Raw genomic sequence first — 22,908 nt, forward strand, 5'->3', positions numbered from 1 at the left:
GGAGCTGTGTAAAGAAGAAGCAGCCGAAGCGACAGACTGTGGGTTAAGTTTGTCCGCCCTGGCTTCCCATCGCTAGTCAACGGGGGCTTTTGTTTCATTGATGAACAACAACCTTAGGTTTCGCTTGAAAAAAAATTCCCAGCAAAAGAAAGAGGCGTTAGAAAACGGTCAAGCACGTTCGTGACATTTTGTATCATTTGGAGAGACAGTCGGGAAAAAAAGAGAGAGGAAGGGAGGGAGAGGAGAGAGGGAAAAGTGGGACGGAGCAGGCGACTCTAAAGTTGACGCTGTCATGTTTGGTACTTGTTGAATAGGCTGTGTGTACATACACAACACTGGAGCCTGTGTTGGCAGCGTGCTGCGAACAGGTAGGTTATAAAACAATGGCTCTTTGGACTGACTGCATGTTTGTTTGCTCGTTAAACACGTGGCCAACTGTAACCACAGGTACTGTTTTACCATATAGGCTCTAGGTCATGTTAACAGCAGCACTGCTGGAGAGTTTGTCTTTAATAGGTTGGGAGTTTTTGCAGGAACGTGTCGAGATAAACCAGTAATATGTTTAACTGGAAGACACTAATGTTAACTAACTACTTGGGCATTTCATTTAGAGAGATACTAACTCCAAATATCCCCTTGCTGGTGTCAGGGTGTTGTGTATCACCATGAGGAAGTGACAGACCAGGGACAGACCATGATGGCAGAGCTGGAAATTGACCAGACCAACCTTCCACGTGTCCAAGAAGGTAAGGACACACACTGCACACACAGACCCAACTCTGGCATCTGCAGACAATTTAAGCTGTTTAGTATAGGAGGAAAAAATGTACCACGTTTCATGGTCTGTCCTGGAGGAAAAAGTTGTTTTTGTTGAGCCCCCTTCAGAGGGAGGTCAGAGGTCAGGGTCAGCAACTGAGCTGCAGACATGGAGCCAGTAGGGATTAAGTGTTGGATTCAAGGACACTTAAGCACAGCCGCTATTAAGGACACACTTGTCCGCTGCATCCTTGAGAGAAAATGACACTTGACAATTTACCATAGTCAGGTTTTTTTTTTTTATTAGAATAACTGATCTTGACACCAAATGGCAGCTTTTCCTCTGAGCTTGTGTGTCTGTGCTTGTGTGTCTGTGCTTGATTTCTGTGGCATCCATACTCCCATCCCAGATAAGATGTAGCTTGCTACATGTTTTGACTATATCCTGCAGACACAAGTTCAGACACACAGCTGTGCAGAGATGGATCTAATCAGAGGCAGGTCTGGTGTGCTGGGTGCAGATAAAAGTGAGGAATGAGATGAGCTTGTTTGTGAGATGTGAGTTCATGGGGGAAGAAAGTGTGGTCTGACCTTGCAATATAAAGAATTGCCTATGTCGAATACACAGTTCCAAAAACTGGAAAACATCATAACTTAAACCAACAATCATGGTGTGTGTGTTTGGTCTGCCACAGACTACAAGCGTGAATTGACTGTCCCAACATTCAGTTCAACAAATGAAAACTTAACATGCACAGACAGAATTTGTTATTGTCCCACTAATGCAGCTCTTAACAAAATGAATTTCCTCTGCTTGCATGTAAAAACATTGACAGGTAAGGAATGTCTAAGCTGTAGCCTGGGTGTAGACCGTTGACTCAGTCTTTGGCATGTCCACACTAATGAATGGGATAGAAATAGGTCTGCATGTCTTTTATCAAGGGAGATAATTCAGCACTCCACTCTTGTTTCCATACACAAAGGGCACACTGTGCAGCTCTGCATTTTCATGCTTTATCGAGCAGGGGCCAGTGCACAAACAAAGCCTGTAATAGCGGCGATAAACTCCTCATTGAGACAATAGGAGCACGTAAATCATGACGTCTGGTCAGTGTTAATTTTTTCCGCTCATCATCTTCTTTTCACCAGACTGATTTGTCAAACTGTGCCGTTGGCTGTCTCTCTCTGTGACACTGTGGTTGTTGACTTAACTTCCCATTGTGGGTGTTTATGCTTCAATTTCCCTAAGAGCCGTAGATCCCCGTGTCCCACTTCTCCTTCACTTTACTCCCCATCTGAGAGTCTCAGCCAAGTCAACTTTCTTTGTTTTCACTGCCCCCCTTATCAGTTCCTGTTTTGTCCCTCCTCTGGCTGCTCCTGATATAGCCTGATGTGCAGAGGGAATGCAGCTCCCAGAGGAATTCCCCCCCCCCCCCCCCGACTCCTAATTTCACTCTCACCAACTGACCCAGAGTCCCATTACCCCTCAACCCTCTTTGTTCTCCATGACCACTTGGTCCAGTTCATGAGCTTGGCTGGTCCAGTTCACCTAGTTCATAACACAGCGCAGAGAGCTGTAGGACGGACAGACGCTTCATGGTGAAATTTTGTGCAAAAAGCAGCGAGTAGGAGAACAGAACAGACCAAAGAGAGAGAGAGAGAGACAGCGTGTGGGCGGTCGGTGGGGGATTTTGGCTGAAAATAGAACCCTTGTCATTTTCTCCTTTCGCCAGTTTCTTTGTTTGGCAGGCACTTGCTACTGCTGCTATCCAAGTGGCTGCGAAGATGAAAGAGAAATATCTCTGTCGGTGTTTGATCGGCTGCTCTCTCGCGCTGGATGCCTGAGATAATCTGCATAATTTTGTTTTAAGGTGATTGGCTGTCATTTCTCTAACGTTGGTGGGAGCTCTTCTACTGAAAGACAAAGCACACGCATTCACCTATGAGATTTAGTTACTCACACATTTTTTTTGGATTTTTGAACACCGGTAATGGGGAATATTTGTAAGGGACAAGAGGCATTAAAAGAGGAAATCATTTCTTTTGTTTTGACTGTTTGGGCTTTGAGGTCACACAGATCGTGGTTTCCTGCTCTGTAATATCCCCTTTAGCAGAGACAGTCTTCCCACACTGTTGGGGAACATACTGGGTGGTTGCTAACATTTTAAAATATTATCTACTTCTTCTCATTGCTTTGCAGTCCTCCCCCCCCAACCCCTTTTTTAGACAATTTTACCCTTCAGTGGCTCTTAGACTCTGCTGTTAAAATGCCGCAGCCAATTTCTGTTGTCTGCTGGATCTCTGATTTACTATCCTCTTAGGAAACAGCCAAACAGGGTCCTTTCAGTGCCCTTATTAAGAAGCTTACAGTAGGAGTCTCTGTACAATATTGAAAACACACTCGGCTCAGACTCACACTGAACATGTGGCTGTCCCTCAAAACCTGTTTTGCAGTCATAATAACAGTCACTTTGTCCCTCCCCTAAGAAGGGTAATGTGATCGTAGTTTTAAAGGAGTTTGGAAAAACAAGTTAACCCGCAATGCAGACACACCCACAGACACTTGCGCGCTAACACGGACAAGACTTGTCATTTTCCTCCTTTCTTTCTTACGTTCTGCTTTCTGAGTTGGATTTAAGGCTAAACGTAAATGTTTTGAGGTGACAATTTGTCCCGTTGGATTAAAACCAAGCCTTTGGGTTAATCCCTCCTCACTGACAGACTGGACACATAAGGGCAGGTTGGAGATCCATTTAGCGGATAGTCTCTTAAGCTCCACGACAGGTGTAAGTGGTAATACATGTCTGTCTTGGTATGGGTTAACTCGGTGTAGACTTATATGGTCCTTTATGGTGCAAACAGACTCTTTTGATGGCTTAGTGCTGTCTGGATGTTTTCTATGAACTTTGACTGCTGAGCCCCTGTTGACTGAAACATACCCCGAGACTTAGTTGTTGTGGTTTTTTTCCATTTTTAGGATTTACAGAATAGAGTTTGGCCACAATAATGTTTCTGAAGCCTGTTTTTCCTCACTTCCCTATTTACAGAACTGGACAAAGAGGAGACATTTTCATTTTGACTTGTTATATCAACTCGGAAGCAATTCTGTAAATGTTTAAATTTAGAACATGTTCTAGTTGTTTATGCAATAACGAAAGAGAAGAACATTTGGAAGGGTATGAATGTAAAAACATTTGCAAGATAGGGATCAAGGAATGTGCGTATGTATGTCTTTGAAAAAAAAAAACATACCAAGTTTGAAGGCACAAAGAGAAGAATACTTACATTTTGGTATGGGTCAAATGTTTGCTGTTTCGTGTGTTTTCAGTTAGCCGCAGGGGCGGTCACAGCTGTTCTATAGAGTGTAGGCTGGATACATTTTATGATGAATCTTGAGACCTCGCATTCATTCTCGTCATCCATGACATCCTCCAGCGAACCTTCGGCTAGTAAGTGAACTTCCAGGGTCTTTGTTTGTCTTCTATTCATCCAACTTTCTGTTTTATATTTGTACTTCTTCTGACAAAGGAATCAAAATAGCACAGTTGAAGCCTTAAGCAAATAACCCGAGAAATAATTTCTTAACTTTGTTTGCTGACATCTCCCTTACACTGCTTACGGTGACAGTCAGTTTCACATGCACACAATTTCACATACTGCATCATATTTGCATCCTAAAAGTACTATTGGCATGAAACAAATAAAGTTAGCATGTTTTCCTAGGACAGAGTTCCTGATAATATAGAAATATGTCTAAAATGTTTGTTTTAGTTATTAAAATAGTTTATGGTGTCACAGCAGTGTAAAATACATCCTGGCTTTCTATAGCTAGGTTAAGAGCTTAAATGGGTAATTAAACAACATATGGCATTTATGTGTGTCAAGTCAGCTCATAAACTGAATACTTGAGTAAGCATTAAGAGCATGGATGTAAATGGAGCCGCCACTGTCTCCACAGGCGTGGCACAGCCGGCTCAGTGGAAGGATTATTAGTAGGACAGGTGTTTTTAATTGGCCCTGCTTCTGGCTCAGGCTGGAGGCTTTTCACTCTGCAGTGAGCTAAATCTCCTCTTAAACACTGTCTTCTGCCCTTCTCCTGGCATTTGAAATCTTCGCTGTCGGATAAGACAGCCATTCTGCGTTCACTGATGAAACTCCGTGCAAAAAAGTAGTAAAGCAAAGCGTTTTTAAGCTGTGGAAAAAACAGCTGGGCCACAGCGCTGCTGTCTGTCCGTGTTTATTTTTTCTTGAGTAACTTTTGAGTTTGTTTGACAGACTTTAAACACACATGGGCTGCAGCACATAGAGCCTATCGTGGCTCATTAAGGACTACTGTAAACACTTGGCATGTTTATAGATGAAAATAACAGTCCACAAATGCTGAAGCTATGAAAACCAATGCACAGATCAAGGAGTAATGCAAAAAAATATATAAAATAGATTCTGGTCAAAACAGAGCAGGTAACTATCTCTTGACCTGACTGTTTGAATGTTTGGGAACACATTCTTTGCATAACTGTGTCTTAAGCTCTTGTGCCGATATTTAAGTCCTTGTCTTTGTCTGTTTTCTGACAAAAAAAGGACAAATCTAGAGAGCGTTAATGACATGAAACCGATATGTTTTATGATCGTATCCAGCAGCAGGTGGCCAGACTATGGGATCATGGGATAGGGAACACTCGGTTCGCCTCAGCGTCCCTCGATATGGAGAACCAGACTGAGCTGGTGTACAGAGAGCTCTTAGCTAAAGCCTTTGGATTTACAACAGCCTTGCAGACTTTACTTTACATACATTTGTACCATCTGCACAGGCTTCCCAGTACAAATGGATGCAGGAGGTAGTTCCTAAACTTTGCATATTCATTTGGTAGTCAGAGTTAGGAGATCAGTAAAAGAAAAGCCATGTATATATCTCCTAATATCCTTTCAACAACTATTTTAGAGATGAAAGCTTTTACATTGATGTGTATATATAAATTATGCATGGACACTTAGACACACATGCAGAGTCACACTGTTGTTTGTGTTAGAATGAGGTGGACCTGTTGCTCTGCCACTGCTAAATCTAGTACTTTCAGAAGGACAGTAATAATTGTGGTCACTTGCGTGTTTCTCTGGAACACGAGTACCCTGTTAGGATTTTATGAGAGCCTTTTATATATTTAACAGGGAATTCATGCCAGCGTGGTGAATGGCTGCTTTTTTTCCTAAAGTTTTGACAATCCTCCGCCTTTGTCTGTGCCGAATAAACAGCAATCATGACATGCAGCACTTGTATCCTATTGTTTTCCTTTGGACAGAGTGCTGAACCCAAAGCTCCACAATATTGTCTCTTTTGAAGCCATCCAAAGGCTCAGCTCTTGTTAGCTCTTGGATGGAGCCATACAGGGCCAATCACGATTGTTGTCATTTTTCTGTTGCTGTTGTAGTAATCATCAAGCTGCAAAAACTGCTCACTTACAACACTTATAGCCACCTTCCATTCATTTTTGAACACTTTTTGTATGATACTGAAGTGTTGCTGTCCTCTGTTGTTTCAGTTTGCCAGTGTTTTGCTGTGCTGGAGGATGGGGTGTTAGCCCACAACCTGCAGGAGCAGGAGAGTAAGTACAGTGTCAAGCTACTATGTGACAGAAGCACAGCTGCACTTTACAAACGTGTAGTCGTGTATATTATGTGGACAGCTTTCCAATCTGTCTCAGTGACCTATGTTGCAGGGCTTCATTTTTAGTTATCCTTTTAAAGAAATTAGCTAAGGATATACATATACTGTACAGCTATTAATACAAATAACAGATTTACAATAAAACATACATAAAGCCTACAAGGAGCTTTGTGTTGATTCTGGTGGCCCATGGGGACAAAAGCGTTTGTGTTTCTGCCACCTTGTTTGATTGATTTAAAGGGGAGTGCAACCGAACCTGACCCGGTGGCAGGCATTAACAATAACTACATAGAAATAGCCAATCTTTTCGCTGACTGTCTCGTTTGTTTATGTGTTTCATAACCAGTTTCAAAACTCATCGTATGTTTAAAAGACCAGTGTGTAGGATTCATTGGCATCTAGCGAAGAAGTTGCAGATTTCAGCCATTTGAATACAGCTCCGCCTTACAAGCTTATACGAGAAACTTGCTTAATGTAGCTGAGAAGTGAACTATCTAGAGACAGTGTTTGGTTTGTCCTTTTTGGACTTTTTTAGAAACATGTTGATGTTCACCATGGCGGCCACCATCATATCTACCACCTGTAGATAAAAATGTCTCATTTTAATGTAACAAAAATATCTTATTTTCAGGTGATTATGCAGGAAGGAAAAAATACCAATGACTATTACATTCCATTTCTGTCAGTAGATCCTCCTAAATGTTACACATTGGACCTTTTAAGTAAAATGCATCATTATTCTTGTGGTGTACCAAGTCAGACTGGGAGACCTAAAGCACTTATTTTTGGTTAGCTTTTGTCTGTAATCGTTATTGTGGGATGTGAAACAGTAAACAACTTCACATGTAATTTGGTGTCTGTTTTTAAAATTCCTCAAAAGTACACTGTGGGCCAAGCATGCCACAAACAATGTTTCAAATAAACAACACAACAGTCATGAATACTCAAAAATCAACAGATTTAGACTAGAAGTAATATAGTAACTTTATTAATTACCCTAACCTAAATCATATATTGCCCTTCATTGCCACATATTGAAAATCATCTTACCGTCTGCCCTCTTCTCTGCCTTGCCCTCACAGTCGAGCAATACTATACCACCAACATCCAGAAGAACCAGCTAGTGCAGAATGACATCCGTGTAGCCAAAAGGCTGCAGGATGAGGAAGAGGAGCAGCGGGCCCAGCAGAGCGACCTCCTCAGACAGGCCTCCAGACAACTGTAGGTGACCCTTGACCCCCAAAACACACTGTAACACTGCTCATACTGCTGCACTACTCGGATATTACTGTGTATATTAATGTTCCCTAACCCTACGCTGTATACCTTTACTATGCAGATTTATTTTCTCATTCACTATGTTGTATGATGTGTTGCTAGTTGGGTTAGTAAGTCACAAATGTAAGAAGTCCTTTTCTTTCCTGACTCTTCCATAGAGAGGAGCAAGACTTTGAGTATGCCCGTTTAATTCAGGAGGAGATCCAGCGTTGTGCTGAGGAGGCCCAGAGGAGGGAGCAGGACGATGAGGTGAGCCCAAACTGTTGTAAACCGATTTTAATTATGTCTGTATCTAGTTTAAATTCCTCCAAGTAATGCATTAAAGATCATGTCATATTTAAAAAAAAAAAAAAAAGATTTAACTTTCAATTATGTGGACATTCAGCCTGTTCTGGTGGTCACATGGTCAACTATACTTTCACATCAACTGCATGGACAGGAGTTTTACAGCCTTTCCCACAGTGAATATATGCATCAGTTAGATTTATGCAGACGTTTATATCTTTAAATGCTCAGACCAGTATAAATCTGTATAAAGGTCAGTTCTGACATCACATGGATTTGCACCTACTCGTCATTTATCCACTTACCACCCACCTCAATATGATAAATCTTTTCAAATTGTAAATCTGCACCCATCAGTGTCGGCATAATACCATTATATCTCAGTCAGCGGGCTGCTACACACAAGCTATTATTATTTACTGTAGCTTTTTAAATGAATAGACCCCATACCTGGCATACTGACAGCAGACTTACTAAATCATGCCAGACAAAAATGAAGTCTCAGCCCCATCTAGAGCCAGTGTTTAGTTTGTCCGTTCTGTAGAAACATGGCGGAGTCCATGGAAGGCGACCCCGCAGTGCCGGTAGATAAAAAAGACTCTTTGTAAGGTAACAAAAACATGAAGGTTCTGGTTATTATACACTACTAAAAATATAGTTAAGCATATTATATTCCATTTCTGCCAATAGATCGCCCTAAATGTTTCACACTGGACCTCTAAATTCAAACCTCTGTGATGTTAAGCTTAGCTTGAGACCAAATGTTGTCCCAGCTGAAGTAGGTGCAAACGTGACAGCAAAGTTTGCAAAGTGAAATATTTTGAGGGATTTGCTCTTGAAAGAGGAACAAATCCTTTCATTGGGGTATCAAGTTCCTGACAGGAACCAGAGCAGAGCAAGACACTGTACTGTATGGACAAGATTAACTTGGCACAATGCAGTGACAAAACAGAAACTGAAGTAAGACTTAAAGTGATACTCTGCCCCAAATTTAGATTTTGGGTATACCCCTCTGCTGGCCTGATAGCTGGCTGTTAAAACGCTGGTAGTTTCCTCCCTCACAGACAAAGTGGCTGTTTTATCAAAATGTCCGTTGAAAAACGCTATCTAGATTGAGACACAAAAGAATAAAAATGTTGAAGTCTGTAGGAAGGTTTTGGTGGTGCACAAAAGCAGAAAATAGCTGCTTGTGAAGGGAGATTAATGATCGTGTCTCAAACTACAGCACTGTCTGCAGACAGAACTGGGCATAATCTAGAGGGGCAACCATGGAAGTTGGCACAAACTTAAAATAGCACCAGTATTATCCTTCAAGGTCAGCACGTTCAGCACAGGGACGCGTAGAGTTATATGGCACTCGGGACATACTTGTATATCATTTAATTATCTGCCTGTTACCAGCAGGTCAGGGAGTATCATATGGTTCACTTTGCCCTCTCTTAGGACTAACTGAGTCCATAATGAATGGCGGTTGCAGCAAAGTGCTGCTCTGGGCCTCTGATGTATCCAGTGTGCGGTAAGAAGGCTGTAGAGCAAAGTCAGCTGTTAAACAGAGACACAAGCTGTCAGCTACCCATCTGGATGATGGCTCAAGCAATTTCTCTGGTGGTTGATTCCAGACATGGACCATCAACCTCTTCATACAGAGTGCATTCATGTGGGCACTATAAATCTCACTGGAAGTCCGTTAAAGGCAGTTGGAGGAAGAGGCAGGTTAAATAAAAACATTATCTAAGTGCAGTGTTTAATCAAGAGAGTGACTCAGCCCTCATTTGGTTATCCTTTCCATTTAATGGTTTAACTTTGTTACTGGGTTTCCAAACAGGTTTGTCAAACAATGGAATTCTGTTTTTAAATGTTTTTTTCTTTCTTACTTAACTGTCATCCTAATGACATTGGAAGTTTTATTAATGGATAATTCTCTACATTTAAGGTTACAACAGAAACAATTCCATACATTCCTGGCTGTAGATTCTTCGTCTTGTTTTAGTTGTGAACAACTTTTAAATAAATTAATTCATATATTTATAACTAGGTACTGCTGTGATAGTTGTTGTGACATTTATGTTGTCAATTTTCTCTACTCTACTAATTTGTGTTACAGCACTAGAGGCAAAACTTTGTAAATGCAAAACAATTTATCGTGTGATCCAAACCCAACGGGGCAACCAGATGGTTCCCATCAATCACCCAGCCCCTCAAAAACTTTTTTGTCTGTGCTTTTTTACTGCATGCGTGTGCATTTCTGCTTTGCAAAAACAATAATCTGACTGCCCACCAATAGCAATCAAGAGTTGAGCTGTATAAGAAGAAGAGCATTGTGGGGGAAAAAGCCAACTCTGCCACGAAACTCCCCAGCTGGTTTAGTGGAGTGGTCTGCGTCACAAGGCCGCTCCAGCATAATATTTTCCTTTACCCTGCAGTTTCCTTTTTAGAGGAGGCTGCATTGGACGGGCTCATAAAAGGTCCTTGTTTGGAGAATGTGAGGTCAGAGAGGCTGTGGGGTTCATTCATCATTATTAAAGGAGTTGGGTTTGAACTCTGTTGGAACCAACATGACACAGTTACACAGTTAAATAGTAAGGCCTCATTTACCTTCTGGGTTGAAAGTCATGCAAGGTTACCGGTATGCAGCATGTTTTATGAGAGTATCTATTCCTGTGTGTATGCATTCATTTCTTTTTATGACTGTTGATGTTGGAATCAAATAATGAACTGTCAAAACTCCCGTTAGCCTACCTTTCTTAATGATTGGCTGATCAGAGGTGTTGATTAAATATTTGCCTCCCTGTAGATTGTGTCTTTAATTAAGAAACAGAAGGCGTCAGGCTGAGCTGTTTTAAATGCCAGATCCCTGTGGCACTCCACGCCTAACCTGCCATGGCAAGCTGCTAATTGTCTGCTGATGCTGGCAAAGTGGCTGACACACACACGCCCTGATTGCAAAGCAAAAGGAGCTGTGTTAGCTTTTAGTTATGATTTATGTTGCAAATGCAGCCTACGGAGACATATTTTCATATTTCATAGAATTCACGGGTAGAATTTGCTGATTTGTAGGTAACATTATTAGCTCTGGCCTTCCCAAGAATAGCAACACAGAGACATGGTGGGGAGGTTCTCCTTCAGAGAGCAGACAAGTATAAGCAGCTTTGGTAATAGCAGGCATTCCCCAGTGACAAGGTGTTACTTCAAGTGAAACAGTCCTGTTGACCTGCTTCTGTTGGAGTTTTTCTGGTCCAGAGTTCAGGCTGAAGCAAATTAAAAGTTTACTTGTCCCTCAATCAGACTCCCAATTTCAAATGACTCTGCCACAGCCCTGTCTACAACTGTTAGTTTGGTCACCTAGAGCTGCCTTTTGTTAAACAGCCGCTATTAAGATGTTAGATCAGCTGACATTAGCACTAAGTCACCCAATATGGGCCGGCATTTGGTGTATCCTCTTCTGTAGACACGCCAGCTGTAGGTGGATTAGATTCTCTTCTTGATGTAAACTCGTCTCGGTCAACTCCAAACGGAGCTTGAGAGTTTGGTCCATGTTACATTCAGTTACTTTGATGCTAATAATATGTAGATTAAATAAAAGAGAGCTGAGTAGGTTTAAGACAAAAAGTGGCATGAGGTAAAACTCTACACATCTGCAGTGTAACAGTATTTTTTTGTACATTTATGAAAGATGATCACATAAAAGAGATTCCATCCTTGTGGTAGAAAGAATCTCCAACATTAAAGTCTGTTTCTTGTATGATTTTGTGATTAGGGGGAAACTGTTGTCGCCTTGTTTTTTTTTTTTTACACCGTCTATGTTATGCTGCCATCTACTGGTTGAAAACCACACAGTATACATGATGTCTGATGAGAAAATTCCAGTCATGCCAACTCATGATAGCACACCAGTGGTATAACCTGACTGTTCAGGGAGTGGAGCTTGTTTTGACATTTTGTAATGCATTCATCCAGATCATTTCAAATAGAAGATGGCCTTATTATTGACAGTGATACAGGATAGGGTTGAGAGGTTGTAACACAGTCACTCAAATCTAGTTGACAATTTGTCTCAAAGCCTAAAAAGTACTACTAACAAGTAATCATCATGGCTGTGTCTCCAGGAAATAGCTAAACGAATGCAGGAAGAGGAGAAGCAGAGAATCAGGAGGAGGAGCAGAGAGCAGGAGGGCCTTACTGAAGGTACAGTTTAAGTTTTGCCATTTTGTTTAATGTTTTGTTGGCTGTATGCTTATGTGTCAACATTAGTTTGCAATCCTAAAATACTGCCAAATCATTTTAAAGAAAATGATGATGTTTGCATTTTTAAGAATTTGCCATTTTGAAAAAAAAGTATCTTATATGTGCATTTGCAGAGATTTATGGAATTACGCGTTACACTTAAAATATTACAGGACTTGTTTAGCTTCTTACTAACCGTGCTTTGCTCTACTGCTTATTGTTATATAAATAATTCTCCACATATATTAAAACAGCATGATCACAGCATAGCCTGCACACCTATTGCACTATACTATTATCTTCATAATGTGTTGTGTTTTTAATTAGTTGCATGCATATAACATGTCTTGTATATTCTCTTTTATGCATGATTGTATATTTGTATGCCAGTTTATAAATGCATTGGAATGCCTCAGTTGTGTAGAACATTTATATAAATCTTGTAACAAATACTCTTAAAGCAACATAATGTAAGATTTTATATTTTTTGTGATTTGACTCCCCCAGTTTGTGCAATTCATTTATACACCTCTTTCATAAACTTGGACAGCTGTACACATGCATTTGTTATAACTGCATATAACTTACTTTGCTAACACATCAAACATCAAGCATGTGCAACAACACAAGATATAGCAAGCCAGCTAATATTAATTATTAGTCCAGCAGCCGGAAGCCCAGCTCGATGTCTTGCTGCCTTTTATTTCACAAAGCTCTCACCAATAACAAAAGCCAGTCCAAGATTTACTCTTGTCCAGCGGCCTTTTGCTTGGTCACTCACTATTTTTTACTCGTTAGCGCCGTCCGTCAATGTTCCCTTCTGTCTCTTTGCCTCGGCTATGTCAATGGAGGTCGCGGCTCTGTTGCCCGCTTTCCCAACTCCGGCTCTGGCATGACACCGGCTCCACTCTCCCATTAGCATTTCCCTCTGGCTCCACCTCGCCGTGGTCCTGAAAACCTCCTCCTCTCAGCAGCCCAAAGCTTCTTTACTAGTGGTGTAAATACCAACACTCCCCCAGTGGTTTGAGGTTCCAGTCCAGACAGCACAGACTGAGCTTACTTGCTTAGCGGTTTACTTACTTTAACAATAAGTAAAGCTTTCTGTCCATCAGGGAACTCTGTTAATAACTAAGAGTTGAGGCAGAGCAGCAGGAGAACATCAGAGGGAAAACCAGATTTTTATTTTTATTTTTCACAATATGATCCACCAAAATTGACATAGTTGGTGGTGTGTGACTCAGTGCCATAAATCTTACGCACACAGGAGATTGTATCCGCTCAACCCAAGTTATATAGTGGGAGAACATGAATACAGGACGCAGAGTGGGAATGACAGAGGTACCATTGACCGTAATACAAGTCAGTGGAGCATCAAAATCATTTTGAAGTTATTTTTTCAAGTTAGGACAGCTACATAATGTTGCTTTAAGTGACATGCTGCTATATTAAATGCAGTGTCTTACCTCATCATTAACTGCACTTGTCTAATAATACCCGCTAACAGCCTCATCCATCCTCCCTGCTTTTGTGTTTGCATGTTTGGCATTACTAAGGCAGCGCCAGCGATCCTGCACTGCCATCCACTCATCAGCACACACTCAGCAGCCTTCATCAAGGGGAGGAGCAGTACTCATCTACCACCACCAGGTGGCAATGTTCTACCTCTCAAAACCATTCAAACTTAACTGAGCCTCAGGCTGACTCCCCCAGGGGGGTAGCAGCTCAGAAAAGCACAACTTCATGGTCAAATCAAGGACACACTGATTCTTTCAGGGAAATCAGGAGAGAATTAGGAGAGGCCTTGAGTGAAGATTCAGAGGACTCGGACACTGTCTTTTCTGAACAGCTCTCTGTCTTGTCCCGGAGACTGAATGAAAGACTCAGCATGGGACCTCCTCGACGGCAGGCATCCCCACATCAGCCACAAGAGAGAAAGTACAGAAGTCTTTGCTCTCGCAGCAGCTTCCCAGATGAGCTCAGAGTTTGGGAGGAGGAGAGAGGAGATGATGAGGACAATTATGAACATGGCGACCTAGAGAAGAGGAGGCCTAGGAAGTGGGATCAGGAAAGAAGCCATAGAGAGGAATATGAGGGTTTGCACAGGAGAAGAGATCAGGATAGAGACTCTAGTTTAGGTGAGGTGAGAGAAAGGCGATGCAGTCGCAGTCAATCTGTCAGGCAACATGACCGGAGTAGACATAACCTAGCAAGAACTTGGAGTTACAAGGACAACCCTGACAAACATGTCAGTTTTCAGGACGACACCAGGAGCTCTAACAGGCAGCGGGGTGAAAGCAGCAGTGTCTGGGAGATGCTAGGCCACGTCCTCAGAGAGAGGGGTGTGCCTGTGAGGTTTGGCAGCAATGGGGCGCCACTGCAAATAAGGCCCCAAAGCAGAGATAGCCAGGTGTTTCACGGGAGTGAGGTCTCCTGCGGAGACTCCCAACCACATCAGAGAGTCTTCCAGAGAGCTGCCGCCACTAGGCACAGTTTCCATGGAGATATCAGGGAGAGGAGGAAAATGTCATACAGAGAAAACAGTGGGAGAGATCACAGAGAAGACCGAGACAGGCACCGTAATATTGTGGAGCATGATGGAGAGGTTTATGAGATTAGAAGTGGAGACTCATATCCTGCTAACAGAGATATGGGAAGCAGTACAAGGTGGAGAGAGCACAGATTTACTAACAATGCCGTGAGGGAGAGGAACGCAAGTGATTGCAGGGTCAAAAGGACAACAAGCGAACGCAGTCATTGGCACAAGACCATAGATGAAAGGTTAAGCACAGAGGAGGAGCAGGAGGTGGAGAGGAGAGTAGAGCAGCCCTGCCGAAGAGCCCCACAGCGTAGCCAAAGCGTCAGCAGCAGCAGGGCCTCAACCAGGAATAGGTCAAGGCACATGGCAGCAGGTAACGCCCAGAACTGCAGCCAACTGCAATCTTCAGAGCAAAAGCTTCCAAAGCTGTGCTCCCTACCTCTCTGTGTGAATCTGCTCTTCTGATCTTCCCTCAATCATCGCCTAATCTGGAAAAATTTGGGTTTTAGTGGTGATTTGGGGTCTCTTACTGAATTCCAGTAGTCCTGAAATAATCTTCAGTGTGTGCTTTCATTCTCATCTTCATCCTCATCATCATTCTTCCAGCCTTGATGTTGCAGAAATAAGTCGTATGGAGTACTTTCAAAAAAATCTAGCAACATGCCTTTTCATGCTGCTTCCTCTCATATATTTGTGTGATTCAGAGCACTTCCATGATTCATCTTTGTTTTTCATGTTTGTGTTTTTGTTCTTGTATGTGCGTTGTCATAGTCACGTTATTTCCTTTGAATTTGACACTGTCAAACCTCATCTGTAGGAGGGTCACTGCATCCAGAGCTTGGTGAGGCAAGCTTAAATCTGGGGGAGCTGCAGCAGGTCCTAAAGGATGAAGAACTGGCTCGCAGGCTGCAGGAGGAAGAGGAAAAGCTGTTGAGGAGGGTAAGCGACCCTAGAGTCATGACATACTGCGATTTAGGAGTCAAGGAGATCAGTTTCTGTTTGCATACTTTTTTTTTTTTCTGATTGTTACGGTCTTGTTTTTGCAGAACTCTCAGCCCTCTCCATGTAGCGCTTACCCAGACGGAGACTTCAGAGTAGCACAAGTGGCTCAGGATGAGGTGAGATAATGAATTGAATTGACTTCAGTAGCTATGTATATCATGTTAACATCCATCTGTGGAATAATGTATTATTGTGTTTTTGCACTAGGAAATTGCACATTTCATGCAGAAGCAGGAAATTAAGTCAAAGCGTAGATCTCGTGAGCTAGAAGGGCCGGCATCGTGGCGCGAGCACAGAGCGATGATCAGTCACCATGAGAGACGAGCTACAAGAGACAGACAGGTAAATGTGTTGTAGATATTGAAAAACCGTTTCAGCATCCATAGATGTTCCATGTTGTTGTTATGCATGTCTTTTGAAAGATCCACTTCACTCTTTGACACTACAGTTCTTTCACTTGCCTTGCTGTAATCAATTGTTGTTTTCATGTGCTATATATTTTTTTTTAAATGAGGTTATTCATTGAGTTGGAATCTCCATTGTCCACTGCCTTAGGTCCAACGAGAGAGGCTTGACTCAGAGGGCCTTCCTTCCCCCACTGAGGACTGCTCCCCAGAGAACCAGCCACCCAGCCCCACCTCTACTATACCGTAATTATCTAGATATAGAGTACTTGAAACTGATGGATGTCTGTATTGTTACCATATCTTTCGTCTACGTTACATCCTCACTTACAACTGCTGTGTTTACAGACAAGCCCAGCAGATCAGAAACATTGCGGAAGAGCTGGACCCAACCTTCCAGGCGAGGAGGCAAGGCACAGATAGCCTCAGAGTAGAACAAACAGGTACTTTAAACAGGTCAAATCAGCTCTCAAAATGAAACTGTTAACACAATAGCTGGACACGCACATCCTTTTTTTTTTTCTAAAACAGGTCCATCCTGTCAGTCACTTCCCATGCCTCATTCTGGCTTGCATGAATTCCTCGAGGAGCCTACTTTCATCCCACCCACAAAACGGCAAGCAGACAAATCAGGACGCACTAAACCCAAAGAGAAGAAGGAAAATTGCAAGCAACAATAATTTTCAATACTTTATATACTATATTTTGTAACACTAAATATCAGTTCAGCAGAGTTCTCATTACTTTAAGATTGAAAAGAACAATTTCTCTCTACAGGCTACCCCTACTAGCACTTTAGACCAGTGGAACAAAGAGAAAGAATTGAAAGAAGTGACGTTTTAAAATATTTCTCAAAACTTTGGACTCATGCATTTATATTTGTCAAAGGGAAAATTTATGTTTATTGAAGTATTGTTTGAATTCATCAGTGTTAATGAGTGTTTAATTTAAACAATTTTAAATATTTGTAACTTTTTATTTGTTTTCAATTTGTTAAGCAGTATACCATGACCATCCAAAATGTCAAATGACAAAGTAACTGTGATAACCCTTGACCCCGAGTGACGTAGTTTATGGACAAACTACTTTTAGACATCCACCTTTGGAGTGTCTACCATTTTTTTCAAAGCAGTTTGGCAGGACACCAGCCATGTTTACAGTAATAAAATGACAATCACATTAACTTATTTACCCTTATTAAATGGAAACCACATTTGTTAAAAAAAACATATTACAACCATCCAACTATGTTAAATTGTTTTGTAATATCCAGATGTAAATATATCCTTTGAGGACAGTACAGTATATGTAACAAAGTAATCTAAGCTCAAAGGACCACTTACTAGCTTTTTGGAAGTTTGAGCTCCATCTCACATCAGACGCCAAATACCGTCCTTGAACTGAGATAGGGGTTAGGTCCCCCCACTTATATACATCCAATTGTAACTGACTGAATTTCCATTCTTAAACCACATTATGACACCTGAGCCAGCTCAATTTGCTGAGTGAATCCTTTAAGATGTGGTTAAAAGATCCAGAAAGCTTATAAGTGGACCTTTTTTTTTTTTAAGCTTAGATTATTTGGTATATATCCACCTCATATTTTTGTATATTTTGCCAGCTAGGTTTTAATCAGTCCAGAGACAATTATGATGCCAGTTAACATTATTCATTATACAGAACACTTGCTCTAACATCAGATTTGATTAGATTTTTACACGTTTAACTAATCATTGGTCTCAGATTTTGTTTTTTGTTTGTATGTTCATATTACTTCTATGTTTAAAAAAACTTTTTGTTGTTTGTTTTATTTGTTTTTTACAAATGAAATATGCCACTGTTCACTATGAATGCAATAGTTCTGTATGAAAATGAAACAAATAAATAAAGAAAATATCCATTTTTATTGGGTGTTTTAAAGAGGTACAAAGGTATAAAAAAAAAGACAGACAAGTCATAAAAACATCAAAGGCAGAAAGATAAATTCACATAAATAAGTGCAATTAATCAAGTAACAGTTGACAGGTGAAGTGCTACAGTTCTTTTGAAAGTGTTCCTGTACAACTTATACTGTAATTTGGTATCTCTTCTAAAAGCACCCCTGTGAACTTTGTGGTCTTTCAACAGACTTCACTCAAGTTGTGACTCACTCACTGATGTATTACTATAGGTGTGGGCTAACCTTGCCCACACAGCATATTTCTCAAATGTTCCATTTCAGATACGCCTGCTACAGTTCAGAATACACACGTCTTTGAGAAGCGTTCCACTGAGTCTGTCTTGCTGCCCACTCCATTATGCTAGACAATTAGGCAATAAGGAGTACAGGACTGACTCGGGGGTTTCCACATGACCCTTGAGCTGCATTTTGATGTCCACATAAGTGTGTCCTATTTGTCCCAAGGAATTCCCACATGGTAGGCCTACACTTAATAAAAATCTCAAAAATGTTTTCGCAACATATGACTAATCCTGTTATCTGAAATGTTATCTCAGAGTTTAAATAAGGCATATCCACTGTGCTGCTCATCCAACTCTTGCTCAATAGGCATGTTTCTGCTTGCTAAACCAAAATATCTGCCTCTCAAAAAGACCACAGTACAGTAGGTGTGCAGACTGTACTTTACTGTAGACTCCCTTGAACTTAAACTCAATATCTGGTATTGACAAAAAGGGAAACTCCCTTCACTGGACTTTTTGACACCAATGAAGCAATGGTAGGAAAGTCCATATCATTCCTGGTAATGTAGAGAGGAGGAAGGTACATACAAAGCTGTCCTCAACCTAAAGGCTTTGTTTACAATAGTAGATGTATTGTTCTGTGTACTATTACTTTCACAATTTATAACACAAAGTAGTCCACCTACCGTGGACACATTTAAATAATAAACTAAAACAAACACTATGACATAAACCAGCCCCTGATATATCATATTCAACACATTCAATTGTGAATGAGTCAACATTGTTCTAGTTAAGCTGCTTCAACATAACCAGGGCTATACATGTACAAATTCAACAGTAAACAGGAGGTAAATAGGCTAGACAGTGGAACCTGAATAAAACAAAACATCTATTTAGGGAGCTATATGTGGGCTCATTAGATGTGACTAAAACCTATTGACGGGCTTTTACACAAAGCTGAACACCCACCTGCACTGTACATTCACACACAGCAAACTCTTTACCGCTCAGTCATGCTAATATTACAGTAGTGAAACTCATTCACACTCATTCAAACACTACATTACTATTTTTACACAGTCCAATACCCCAAGTCCAACTTTTTTGAGAGCAGTTTAAAAGAAGTTAAAAGGAAAACAAAAAAAGTTTTTTTCCAGCATTTTCTAAAGGCTATGAGTCTTAATGTGTCAATGTGACAATATGTTGTCTTACCATTAACTGAATCCAGAAATTGTAAACCTTATCTAGTCGCTATAGTTATTTTAAGACCAATCTATTTTCAAAGCTTAACTGAAAGGGAAAAAACACAGCCTCACTGTCTGCTATAATTTGCATGATGAATAGCCTGTTGTAAGTCCACTTTGTTTTTTCCCCTCTCAGAATTCCCCTGCATCATCAAGAGATCACTAGAACTGTATCCTGGTGTAATTGTAGAGCAAAACCCTGACATATCAATATTTTTAGAGTAGCTTCCTAAAGAAAAAGAGTGGACAAAAGACAGCTTGGTGTTCTGTTTCTTTCATTTAGTGAAAGAAACTTTTCATTTTGAAAACAAACATGTCCTCAAAACTTGTGGCTCAGTATTACAAAGAAGGCCCCTATCTTGTTCAGGATATCCTTTTCCTTTTCGCAGAATTCAACAAAACCATAACAGGTATTTCAGTGTGGTAGTCTGGTCCAGTTCCCTTCCATTCATCCAATGAGCTGCTCTGAGGAGTCTTTGGAGTCAAGTGACTCTGTGCTGCTCCCCTGCTCTTGCTGGGCCTCGTGGAAACTGCACTCAATTGCTATTAATGTCTCAGGGTTATCTGAAGAATAAAATGAGTACAGATTAAATACTTTTTCAGTATATTTGTGATTGGCCTGATACACATCCTGTATTATGAATATCCCTCATGTAACATGGTCAGGAAAGCCTGTTCATAATATATCATGAAGTACAGTAGTAATTACCTGTAGGGGTTCTGATTATCTGTGTTTTTGTGATTGTCTTTTTTGTCTTCTTTCTTTTCTGGTAGATTTTCATGCCCACAATGACGATGATGATGGCTAGCAGAAACATGCTGGTGATCCCAGATAAGAACAATGGCCATTCCTGTTCAGTGTGATCTGATACAAAATAGCAAGAAATTATTTTTGGCTTTAAATAAAAATAAGAATTAAAGCTCTAGAGGAATAGAATCATGGTTTACCAGGTTGCTTGGGACGATGTACTGGACTAACTGAAACATTAGCACACTTAATGTCAGTAATTGCAGTTCCCTCGGCCACAATTTCTTGATATGGTTTGGGACACCTAGTAAAAAAAATAGAGTGACAGAAGAATTAAAATTCTTCTTCTGGATTATACAATAAAAATATGGATTCAGTAGCAGATGCTGTTTATAGAGCAAGGTATATCTCACTTGGTACTCCAGGGTTTACACATCTGGTGACCTTGGTCGTTGAAGGTACCATCTGGACATGGTCTGCAAGAACCTGCACAGACAAACATTCAGTTGATTTGCTACTCAGTGTAACCTGTAATGTGAATCAAGAGTGTATGAGCTAAAGTCATGAGCTTATCTTTAGTTTACTTACGTTCCTTTGTAGGTTCCTGACCTCTGTCGCACTTCTTAATACAAAAGGAACAGCGGTCATCACCACAGATGAGTCCTTCTATACAGCCACACTTTGTGTCAGTTGTGGCTGTGCATTGTTTCACTTGGAATTGAGGTCCTACTCATACAAAGAGATGGAAGGAGGGTTGGGAAATAGTGTAATTGTAAAAATTCAGCTTCTAGTACACTACTGGAAAAAATGTCTTATGCACTTTTATGACCAAAAGAATCTGTTAACATACCTATACACTGTGTACACCTTGCACACCTGAAATCTTTAGGTTTCACTGTATATGTATTGGGCTCACAAGGAATACAGAGATCTTTTGGGCTTCGACCACACTCTTTGACCAGGCGGTTTCCTACAAACACAGACACAGAACAGACATCAATAGCTATAGTGTGAGCTCTGTCACTTTAGCTGACATTAGTGTCAGTGAGATTAGCTTATTCCATATTGTAACATAAAGTAAAATGACTAGTTTAAATGTAGCACAGGAAACCTGTAAGAAACTTACTGTTGAAAACAGAAATGTTTTGGGAAAACAACTTTGGCAACCTACAGTTAACAAAACTACTGTTTTGGAATTGTAATGACATACAAGTAAATGTCACAAATCCAAATTATTTGATTTATCAGTTACACAATCCCAGCCTTTTGTCTTTGTTGTGGTATTAGCTGACAAAACCACTGAAACTATATTTGGTTACAAGCAACCACCATGGAGGAAATCTTCAAGATCTGGAATACGTTTTTTTCTTTCCAAAAGCACATTCAACTCATTCTACTATCTAGTTATACAGTGTTTCATTAAGAAGAGTGCTGTTTTTATTTCGATACTTGTAAAACCGTTCAGATATGAATGATACATACAACATATTGACCTGTAGAGCCTTTGTCAAAAACACTCTTCTGAACTAACAGCACATTTCAGCATTTCAAAATCATACATCACACATGTAATTGTTGTTATCTCCTTTATTACTTACCAGGATGACAGATTTCACAACAAACGTTTTCTCCTTTAGGTGTCCATTTCATGCAGCCTCTGTCAGTCTGTCCAACACTGCACAAACTGCTCTGCATGAGCAGAAAGAGACCCATAGCCCACAGGATCACAGCCATACTGTTGTCAGCTCTCTAGCATGAGGTAATCCAATCCAAGAAATTATACCAGGTACCTAATCTGTTGTAAAAAGGCACTTAATATTTTTTGGTTTCTCTAAATCTGTAGCTGTAGTCTAAAATACAGAAACACCCTTAATATCCTTCTTAACCTAAATTCACTCAGTAGTGATGTTTCAGGGTTAAAAATGAATTATGTAATATGCAGAAGTCTCTGTGCTATGAACTCTGTTCACAACTGACTCACAACACACAATCAGCTGAGTATTTTACGCTGCTCTTCTTGGGGGCGTGGCTATCGCGGCATAATCAGAGGAGGTGGCCGTTGTTTACAGCGGTGTTGCTTAACAACTATAACATGTTTGCATTTAGTTTTGCTCATTAAAAAAATATATATATTAAAATTCACATACAGCAAAAGTGGAAATATCAGTATATTAATATAATATAAGTAAGAAGAAAAGAAAGAAAAGAAAAACCATTATGAAACAGATCACATTGCAATATTCTGTTTTCTCACTGCTTTTCTCTCAGTGCTGATTTTGGCTCAATAGACTTCCTGATCATTTCTGGTGTGTTTATTATGTGGATTACTGATTTTCTTACTTGGCTCCTGGCGTGTTGCTATCAAACCAGTTCCACATTGTTCATTTAAACCGTTGGCAGATTCTACAATGAGACACTTACTTAAAGATTTAGATCACAGCTTTGGACTTGTTATTGCCGCTAACTTGCTGCACTTGTTCGTACCTGCTAAACCACAGTTCATAGGTTGTGATAACAAACTGGCGTGTTATAAATTGGTTTGTGTCATACAAGCATTGCTGTGACTTTTTCGTGGACTGAAC

General features: G+C 40.6%; 2 protein-coding genes across 3 annotated transcripts; one reads left to right on the forward strand and one right to left on the reverse strand.

The window, feature by feature from the left end:
* ccdc187 (coiled-coil domain containing 187) lies at window positions 1-18,050 on the forward strand. 2 transcript variants are annotated; one of them, XM_035657239.1, is made up of 13 exons: window positions 1-368; window positions 650-746; window positions 6,297-6,359; window positions 7,504-7,642; window positions 7,858-7,948; window positions 12,091-12,169; window positions 13,762-15,117; window positions 15,562-15,683; window positions 15,791-15,862; window positions 15,954-16,088; window positions 16,302-16,396; window positions 16,499-16,593; window positions 16,682-18,050. In XM_035657239.1, exons 2-13 carry the CDS (start codon window positions 695-697, stop codon window positions 16,828-16,830), a joined length of 2,448 nt encoding a protein of 815 aa, XP_035513132.1. In that variant the 5' UTR covers window positions 1-368; window positions 650-694; the 3' UTR covers window positions 16,831-18,050. The 2 variants fall into 2 exon arrangements, with proteins under 2 accessions (XP_035513132.1, XP_035513133.1); XM_035657240.1 differs by lacking the exon at window positions 13,762-15,117.
* tnfrsf9a (tumor necrosis factor receptor superfamily, member 9a) lies at window positions 18,036-22,287 on the reverse strand. Its single transcript, XM_035657241.1, has 7 exons — window positions 21,925-22,287; window positions 21,177-21,296; window positions 20,915-21,052; window positions 20,740-20,812; window positions 20,527-20,630; window positions 20,288-20,443; window positions 18,036-20,142 (listed from the first exon to the last, which is right to left on the reverse strand). Exons 1-7 carry the CDS (start codon window positions 22,058-22,060, stop codon window positions 20,027-20,029), a joined length of 843 nt encoding a protein of 280 aa, XP_035513134.1. The 5' UTR covers window positions 22,061-22,287; the 3' UTR covers window positions 18,036-20,026.
* Window positions 22,288-22,908: the final 621 nt, after the last annotated feature.

Source organism: Morone saxatilis, unplaced genomic scaffold, assembly GCF_004916995.1.
Source record: "Morone saxatilis isolate NCDOM2014 unplaced genomic scaffold, NCSU_SB_2.0 Contig15, whole genome shotgun sequence".
NCBI classification, from domain to species: Eukaryota; Metazoa; Chordata; class Actinopteri; family Moronidae; genus Morone; species Morone saxatilis.

Excerpts from the sequence above, each read along its gene's own strand:
- tnfrsf9a (XM_035657241.1), bottom strand. The coding sequence starts at position 22,060 with ATGGCTGTGATCCTGTGGGCTATGGGTCTCTTTCTGCTCATGCAGAGC. Across the intron at positions 20,631-20,739 it reads TGTAAACCCTGGAGTACCAA|GTGTCCCAAACCATATCAAG; the intron begins GTGAGATATACC and ends TTTTTTTACTAG. Across the intron at positions 20,444-20,526 it reads ACATCGTCCCAAGCAACCTG|ATCACACTGAACAGGAATGG; the intron begins GTAAACCATGAT and ends ATTTTGTATCAG.
- ccdc187 (XM_035657239.1), top strand. The coding sequence starts at position 695 with ATGATGGCAGAGCTGGAAATTGACCAGACCAACCTTCCACGTGTCCAA. Across the intron at positions 6,360-7,503 it reads CAACCTGCAGGAGCAGGAGA|TCGAGCAATACTATACCACC; the intron begins GTAAGTACAGTG and ends TTGCCCTCACAG. Across the intron at positions 7,643-7,857 it reads AGACAGGCCTCCAGACAACT|AGAGGAGCAAGACTTTGAGT; the intron begins GTAGGTGACCCT and ends ACTCTTCCATAG.